The sequence below is a fragment of the Anser brachyrhynchus genome (genome assembly GCF_964034855.1).
Source record: "Anser brachyrhynchus genome assembly, chromosome: 5".
Taxonomy (NCBI): Eukaryota; Metazoa; Chordata; class Aves; order Anseriformes; family Anatidae; genus Anser; species Anser brachyrhynchus.
The window spans coordinates 58,653,785-58,662,610 of record NC_137699.1 but is presented as its reverse complement, the minus strand read 5'-3'; the positions used below and the strand labels follow the sequence as shown (position 1 = coordinate 58,662,610).

The 8,826-nt window shown below is 46.5% G+C and overlaps 1 protein-coding gene across 1 annotated transcript in view; it reads left to right on the top strand.

The window, feature by feature from the left end:
* Positions 1 to 1,791: 1,791 nt before the first annotated feature.
* MTHFD1 (methylenetetrahydrofolate dehydrogenase, cyclohydrolase and formyltetrahydrofolate synthetase 1) overlaps positions 1,792 to 8,826 on the top strand; it is a 40,809-nt gene continuing 33,774 nt past the window's right edge. Inside the window, exon 1 of the mRNA XM_080593987.1 lies at positions 1,792 to 2,652. Within this exon, the coding sequence (XP_080450113.1) occupies positions 2,612 to 2,652 (41 nt within the window). The 5' untranslated portion in view covers positions 1,792 to 2,611. The remainder of the gene's footprint in view (positions 2,653 to 8,826) is intronic.

Genomic DNA, 8,826 nt, shown 5'->3' with positions numbered 1-8,826 from the left:
GAGGTTTCCTTTACATGAATAATAGATCTAGCTTTATTACTGCATTTCAGGGCTGGATATGGCTCCAACAAGAACTGAGCAGAAGGGTCTGTTCAGCCATTTCTCATCACATATTCCCTTTTCTGTTCCTTTCCCATTCCATTCCCAGTATTTCAACTTCAGGATGACAATTAAGACTGAATGTTAAAGAACATGTTATTACTTAAATGTATGACCCACACAGCTTCTGAGTAACAATCTCAGTTTTAGTACTTGACTGCCACATGAGACGAGTTAGAAATAAAACAGCTTTTACTGCTGTGGTAGAAGGAGGTTAGCTAGTCTGATTTTCTGTCATAAATAGAGAATCTGGCTCGATAGTAATGAAACAATAAAAGAAGCTGTTTTGGATTACTTTTACTCTACAATAAATTCAGGTCATTTTCAAAGTTTTGTGTGTCATCGTAAGACATCTTTTTTTTTTTCAAGAGTTAGGCCATTACAAAAAGTAGCACGTGAGGTAAAGACACACGCATGCGAACTATGCAAGTTAGCAACTCCGGGTAAGAATCCACAGCTCACTCTGCAAATAAGGTCGTCTGAATATTTTTGAGTAAGTTACCTTTCTTTTTCTTTTCCTGTTGACATTTTTACATTATCATCCTGAGCGTCAAATCTTTTTTGGCAAAAGTTGTTTTTGTATGCTTTTGCTGTCCTTAACTGAAAGACTCCATCTCGTGCATTTTTTTTCAAAACACTTTTTTTTTTTCGCCCAAGAGTTCATTCAGGCCTCAGATAAAAGCAACAGAAGAAACAAACAAGGCACAGAATTTTAAGCAGCCTAGAAAAACCCCTTCTCTCAGTTAATTGTATAATCTCCATTTTGATTGTATAATACTGCAACTGTCTGTTGGAACATTCCAGGAAAGGAATACATAATGAAAGATGAAAAAAAAAAAAAAAAGTATTTTTTTAGCTTTTTCTATTTTGGATATAAAAGCCTCCAAATGCAAAGTTTTCCCTCTATTTCCAAGTCACTTTTAAAGAGAAATGTCTGCCCTTTATTCTTACAATCAAAAGACGTTAACTTCAGGTGGTTTAACCACTTGAGGTAACTAGCTCTCTCCCGAATAAAAAAAGAAAAAAAAATAGAAGACATCACTCATTAGGCTGTGAAAGGAAACACAAAGAAAAACCTTACCCTCAGACAAGTTTTGAACTATGTATGGTTTATTTTCCCCTGCTAGAATTCCAGAGAAGCTACCCTAAAGCTTCTGAGTTTCTAAAACAGACAGGCCTATATATTTCCATCCTCATAGTTTTGTGCTCTAGGTGGAAGCTGCGATGCCTGGACTTCTCCCTTCTCAAAATCTGACAGGCTCCAAAATCCCTTTTTGAACTAATTATATCATGGAGTAGCATGATGTAACAGAGTAGGATTGAATGCTTTCTCATTAAACTCTTTATAACAGGAACTTTACTTTCCCAAACCTATGCATTCTAAGTAATAAAATAAAAACATATGTGAAAGCACTTCAAACAGGTCTTTTAAGTTCTAAATTCTCATTGAGACCGCTGCTGCATTAGCACTGAACCCTTATTCTCCACAGCTTGTGAATCTGCAGTGGGATCATATTTTCTTGCTGTACTGGCACCACATGGAGCAGATTGTGTTAGGTCCCACAGCAGTAACAGAAATAATGCGTTACTGCAGAACACAAATGTGCTCCACCAATCTAACCTAACACCATGGGTCCACCCCACCACCATCCTGATCTTTTTATCATTGGTTTCTTGAGTCATGGGGCTGTTCTCTGACCTTGTGCTAGGTATCAGCAGGACAAACTGATGAATTTTGTAACTTATTTGGGTCCTAACAAGCCAGCCTCAGCAATGATAGTCAACTGCTTTTCCCATCTTCATTGTGAGAAAATCATTGAAAGCTGACTCTCTCAGGCAAGGCCCTAAAATGCATGCGCTTGCCTGCAGAGTAAGATGAAGTGTTGGCTATGTAAATCGTACACATGGCGAATTGTATGGAGCAGAGCAGCCTGCCTGACAGGAAACCGCACCTTCATTAGTCCCAGTAGGATTACTTAAAAGTACATCCCTTGGAGGCAACTGTTAGGAACTTGTTTCTATTGCTCATGGCAACTCCTACGAGCCAAAACTCCATCTTCTTCTTCATCCTCTTTCTATGACGGCTAGCCAGCAGAGCTGGTGACTTTATGTCGGACAAGCGTGTTAAAAACCTGAAAAAAAAAGGCCCGTTCCCCGCCGGGAAACGCCGCCGAGAGGAGGCAGGGACCGGCAGCGGCGCCCCTGAGGCGTTCCGGCGGCCATTTCGCGGCGCAGCCCCGCTCCCCGCGGTAGCGGGAAGAGCCGAGGCGGCGACCCAGGGAGCACCCCCCGGCCTCCACAGGGGGACCGGAGCACCCAGAGGAGCCCGCGGGCTCCCCGCTCCTCCTCCTCCGTGGCGGGGCGGTGGCAGCGCTTGCGCGCTGGGGGGCCGGCGGCGGCCGCAAGTTTGGGGCCACGTGGGGCGAGGAGTAGGGCTCCGCTGGGTACAGTCCGTCCCACAGACGGTTCCCGAGCCCCGCCGAGCTCTGCTCGCTGCCTCCTCGGCCTCGCCATGGCCCCCGCCGAGATCCTCAGCGGCAAGGCGGTCTCCGCGTACGTACCCGCCCGGCCCGCCATGCCCCCCGGGGACGCTTCCTGATGGAGGGAGGGAAGCAAGGAGGGAGCGGGCGGGCGGACCCCGCTGTGGGTCCGTGGGGGTTTCTGCCCCCCCGGGCTAGGTGTGACCGGGGAGGAAAGCCGTGAGGCTGTGTGGGGTTGGGGTTTGGGAGGTGCACGGGGGGTCCGGCCTCGGCATGGGGCTGCAGGGGTCTTTGCTGCCGGAGTGAGGTGGTTTTAAGACACCTCGAAGCTTTTTCACTACGCGGCATTAATTCAAGCTGGCTTCTTCCTGTGTGCAAACGGTGCGCTGTTAAACGAGAGTAGCAGCGAGGGCCTCGGGAAGAACTGGGAGTGTTGTCCCAGCTGTGCTGCTGCCCACAGCCTCAGCCTGCCCCCGGGCTCTGTGCTCCTGGAGAGCTCAGCGTCTGCCCTGAGATAAGGCCTGGGCTGAGCTGAAACCACTCGACGGCTTCTGGTCTGCTGTGAATTTACACGCTGCTGCCAGGATGCGTTTATGAGCGGGAGTTGGGAACTTGTGCTTCAGTCTCTGTTCTCGTACTGTGCAAGCATCGGTTGCTTCTTTTTACAGCAGAATAAATCAACCTGTGTGTTGGACGACACCAGGATGTGCGTTAACACATGTCCTGCAAACACTATTTGAAAGACTTGTCAGACCCTAAAGGAAAAGGCTTCCTTCTGCTTTCAGTTTTCAGTCAGCTGGTTAGCCCTGGGTGTTGTGTCTTAGTTTACCTATTTTTCCTACTGCTACTTTAACACTGCTATACATACACTGTACATACTTGCACATTCCTACACATGCACTAGGAAAATGCAGTGTTTAGCAAAAAGTAACACTTACTGTGGTATTCTGTGCTAATGGGTTTTGGTTGGTCAGGTTCATTAGGTACATTCTCTCTGTAACCAGGGAATTCGGATAGAAGGAGTAAATTTGATACGGTCTAAAGTAATCTTTGAAAAGTTGTAGGGCCTCATCTTAGGTACTGCTGAATGCGGCACACCTACATCCAACTGACGGTGCAGCATTTCTGAAAAGTAGGCCTTCTTTGTCTTGAATCTAAATATCCATGGCAAAAGGCTGCTGGTGTATTTTGAATGAGCAATTTTGGGGGCAGTTATTAGGATGATAACTTGTGCATTTCAGTCCCTCAGCCTTGTGTACTTAACTAGATGTTACGCTTTTGTCAGTGTTGAACCCCATGCACTCTCCATGCATAATGTGTGGTGCTGGTACTACCTAGGGATCTGCCCACTTCAGATTTCCTTTCTGATGTGATTATGTCCAACATAGCAAACTGTAGTGTGGTCTATAGGGATGGGCCTTACAGATTTCTGCTTTTTCCTAGCGGAGTACTTAAGAAGGTACGAGGAAATGGGTACCTGCAGATATCTGTCTCTTTCTTCCAGACCCTCTGGAGAAGTGCTGATCCAGAGAATTCTCAGTGTCCAGAACCCAGCCCAAGCCAAGAGTCCGTCAGTAGAAGAAGCAAGTGATAAGCATGTGCTTTTTCTAAGAATTTTCAACTGAATTGTCTACTGTAGAAAGGGAGTGTTTCTAGCTTTACATCACATGCAGTCTTTTCAATTACTGTCCCGTACGTTTTGTTTTTTTTTATTACTTTACACTTTAATCAAGAAAACTGATTGTTAGTCAGTTATTAACAAATGAGGTGAATGAATCAAGTAGTGTACCAGCTAGGTAATTCTGGGTTGGATGTGTGTTTTAAATGAAAACTTTCAAAGTGTTGTGAACTTTCTTCTCCTGCCACCAACCACCCCTTTCCTAGAGAGAGATGAAGAAAATAACTGTTTCAGTCATGTCAGTTACTTAAAAAGAAAACAAAAATAAGATCAGGTAAATAGCGACATTCTTAATTTAGTGAAATATGTTGGCAAGGTCGGGGAGAGAACATGCAGAGCAGCGGGCATCACAGTGTGTGTAGGATTTTGGTGTTTAAGTTAATATTTCTCTGAATAAGACAGCTTCTTTCAGTAGAAGCAAACTCTTATACCTGGACAGTCTGTGAAAGATATTGAATGTTGGATGGGTTATGCATGAACCTGAGCTGGCTGGCTATCTCTTGGTGGCTTTCCTCGACTTCTCTGGGTGTTTTCTCAGCAACTGAGCCTTAGATTTTTGTTACAACTTAAATTTGCCCCATGGGCAAATAAGTTGCAAAAGATGAGTTATTGTGTAACAGTACAGTAAACAGATGATTAGTAAGAGGTGGAGAAACAGTGCTTTAAGTATGCAGTATGTGGAGGGTTGGAAGGAATCAAAATACAATATTCTCAACCTTTTTTTCAATTAATATTATATCTTTACGACAAAAATACTGTTTCTGTATCTGAAATAGATGCTCAGAGGAAACCATTGTAGTGGCTCTTCCTTGCGGCTTATTTCTGCTGCAGTGAGCCGTGTGTTCAGTTGTGCCACCTGAAGTCACCTAGGTTTAGAAAATGGCCCATACGCTTGGAAACCCCTGACTTGGCTTGAATTGATGACTAGCACCAGGAACAGACCAGCGTCGCCTGTCTGGATTAGCAGCTGATGTGTTGTGACGGCAGGGAGAACTCTGAACATCCCTCCCAGTCCCTAGGGTTAGGGCAGGTAGTGCTTTGAGCTAAAGTAGCAATAAAAGTGTGTGGTATTTATGTATATAAAGGAACAGATATAGCAATGATCAGGCTGAACTTAACTGGGGGTAAACAGTGCACTAATAAGACAACACTTCAGCTTTTACACACTGGGTCTAAAAGGGCTTTTCGAAGTTCTTTTAGAAACTACAGCTAAATCTAGTCCAAACTGGAGAAAAAAAGAATCACCCATGAGATCTCGTTTACCAGATCCTACCCAGAAGGTTTCAGGCTTGCACTAGAGATATTGCACTGTGGATGCACTAAGTTAAAGTGAACTGTGTGTTCCAGTACAGCTCCGTACCACCGAGCAGCCCCAAATATGAGCAAGAACCCTTTCTGATAGGTGCTGTACAGACAGTGAAAGAATGGGACCCTCCTCTGACGAGGTTGCAGGTGAGAACACGTTGTCTGATAGGCAGCAGGGTGCCAGTGCTGTGGTCTGTGCACATCAGCACCAGGTGGCATGGAAAGAGTCCTGAGGGAAGCACATGTAGGGGCCGCCACTTCCCATCTGGTGCCACTGCACTGGGACAGCCAGCCTGTGAGTCCCCCCAGGAGAAGCTCTTTTCCTTCTCTTCTTTGGGGTCCCAGCAGGTTGTTTTGTGGCATGCTCGCTTACAGCCTCGTCACAGTGTTTGAAGATGAAGCAACTGACTCGCTAGTTAGTGCGTGGTGCCATGGTTGTTCAGGGAAGAGGAAGGTTGTTGTTTCTGCAGTTGTTTTTTTTATGGGGACAGAAGGAGGTGAGTAGTGGCAGTGCTCCAAGCCATCAGGAGGAATGGCTGTAGGGACAACAGCCCTGGCCAAGACGGTGTGGGACCCGGGGAGATCGTCAGCCTTACACAACCGTTTCTGGAGGGCTGCAGCAAGAGCAGTTCAGATGCACATTTCTGAAACCTTTGGGGAATCTGTGACCCAGGCAGCGAAGCCAAACCTTTCTCTTTGGTCCAGGCCCCTTCTAGAGCATCATCGTCTCTGAAGGAGGTATTGTGATATGTTTGGCAGTGTTCATGTAGACCCTGGGCCCTCTTATCCACAGAAGAGGGATGGAAATACATCTTGCTGTTGCCTGGTGTCATCTTCAGTTCGGTGCTGTGTACGCTCGCAGCACAGCCACCCCAGCCGTTATGTGTACAGATCCCATACGTGTGGTGGTGGAGGCTGCCTGAGGAGGTGCTGGCATGGGAGCTGGGCTTCTCTCCCTGCTTTGTGGAGGGTGTTTTTTCCTTCGCTGTTCTGGGAAATTCACTTCGTAAATTTAAATTCTGCCTGCTGCTGCAGTCTAGATGAAGAAAGGCTAACAGCTTATTTCATCCCTGGCGCTGGCTTTGTCATTGTACGCCCCGAGCCACGTGCTGTCCTTAACCTGGCTGGACTCTGGCCCCTTGTTTGCAGTGTGAGTTTGTTCATGGAAGAACATGCTGCACTCAAGGGGTCTTAGTACCAGAGGGAAGGCTCTGGGAGAAACAGCCACGTACAGCTGCCAATTTATGTCTGAAAACTTGAAAGTGTTTTCATACTAGTAATAAAAATGCTGCTAATTTATCAGTATGAACTTTTTATCTTCACCAACGCCTCGAGTCCACAATAGAATTTGGCAAACTGTGTCACACAATGGCTGCAGACTCGCAAAGATTATTTTGTAACTTTTTTGTAAGTGCACATATTAAAACTGTGGTTTTTGTTCTCTTTTTTTAAAAACTTAATTTTCTCTCTAACCTTTGCACCTGTGGCTCTTCTGGTAACTGGAGAGCAACGGTAGTTAACGCTAGGTGGCTGTCTAACAAGTGATTCCTTGAATCAAGGCTCCTAAAGCAAATCAACGCTGGCAGCAGCGCTTTGTGTTTGTGCATGTTACTTCTCTTCTGTAGCTGACGGGGAAAAGAGCGAGTGCCTAATTACAGAAAATTACAGCAATCCAACATCTGAGACATCTGAGCAGTCGTGGCTGCTAGGTGTAAAAGCATGCCTTAGCCCTACTTCACAGACAGAGGGAAACTAGACCCTCAAGTAGGACCGTTCTTCTTGCACTGAGAAGACTGGATTCCAACTCAGTCCCAGATCTGAGACCTTCTCCAGCTGACTGTCCCTTCTGAGAGCTTTACTGCCTCACGAACTATGACTCGTTTTGTGTTTGTTTGCATTCCCTTTTGTTTGCAGGCCACAAACCAGTGCTGTGTCTTCCTTACTGCCTAAACTGCGTGTAGGTTGCAGCAGAGGCTCTTCTCAGAAACAGCTCCTTCAGAGAGCTGGCCTACAGCACCCGCTTAGCAGTGGGTTTCAGACACTCCCTGTGATCCCTGCGCTGCTGGTAAGGGCTCTGCGTGAATTCAGACCCTGTTGTGTCGGCACGTGTAGAGTTAGCGCCTTCCGCCTAGGGGACTTACAGCTGAAGTGAGGCGCTGCCACCCCGCAGATGGATGTTTGTTGCTTCAGCATGAAGAATTGCTGCGGCAAGTCTGAGTTCGGAAAAGTGTCATAGCAAGGCAGCCTTAATGTCAAGTCTTTTACAGAGGTGATAACTAAAGGAAAGATAGGAATCACTATTTCTGAGGGAAGATTGAAAACAACTTCTTTTACCAGAGCTTGGCAAAAGCCTTCAAACAGCTTGACCAGGTGCAAACACCTATACACACTCTGAACCTGCTGCTTGGTTTCAGCAGAGCTCTGACACGGATTTGCGGTGCGGCAGGAGAGGAGCTTGATTTGGGATGCAGCAGGAGGTTGGGTGATTCCCCGAGGTGGGACTTGGCCTCAGGGCTGCTTCTGGCTGGGCCAGCTGCAGCAGTCCCCTGGGAACGGTGCTGATGGGCAATGTGCTGCTCCCATTTCCCTTTCTTCTGGCATTTCCGATTTGGAGCTCGGTTGCAGGATAGAGTTGGTTTCGCTTGCTATCTGTCATCCTGCAATTTAGGGGCTATGTGGCAGGAACTGCAGCCTCCCAGGCATTAACTACCTGCTCTGTCCCAGGTTTTTGCTGTTGGCATTTTTAACAAAACAGCACCACCAACACCTCTTCCACACCGCCTTACCTGATGAAGGATCATGCACGTGGGACCAGACAGTGACTGAGAAATCAGAGAGGAGTGCAAGGCAGGGAGAGTGGTGACAATGGATTTTGAGCTGTTTGCAGCTGATTTATTGGCAATGAGTACCTGTTATCTCTAAAACATTGTATATAGACTGGGTATGAGCTGACATTGGAGCTAGATAAACTAATCCTCTCCTGCTCCCATCTTGAAGTTGTGTTTTAATAATTGTATCCTTAAAGTTGTCTTTGCTGAAGAGTTAACCTGAGCTGTGTACCAAGGCTCATCTTTCCTCACTGCTTCCTTTCTCTTTCTCTCCCATTCTCTTGCTCGCATGGCAACACCTTTGCCTTCTTTGGAAGCCTGGGGGCTTCCATGCCTGGGGGCATTTTTCCGTGTGCTTGTTGGCAAGCACAGGAGCAGAGGAGAAGCAGGAAGGTGAGTGTGGGACCGTAGTTTATCCAGCCTTGCCTTAAGCAGG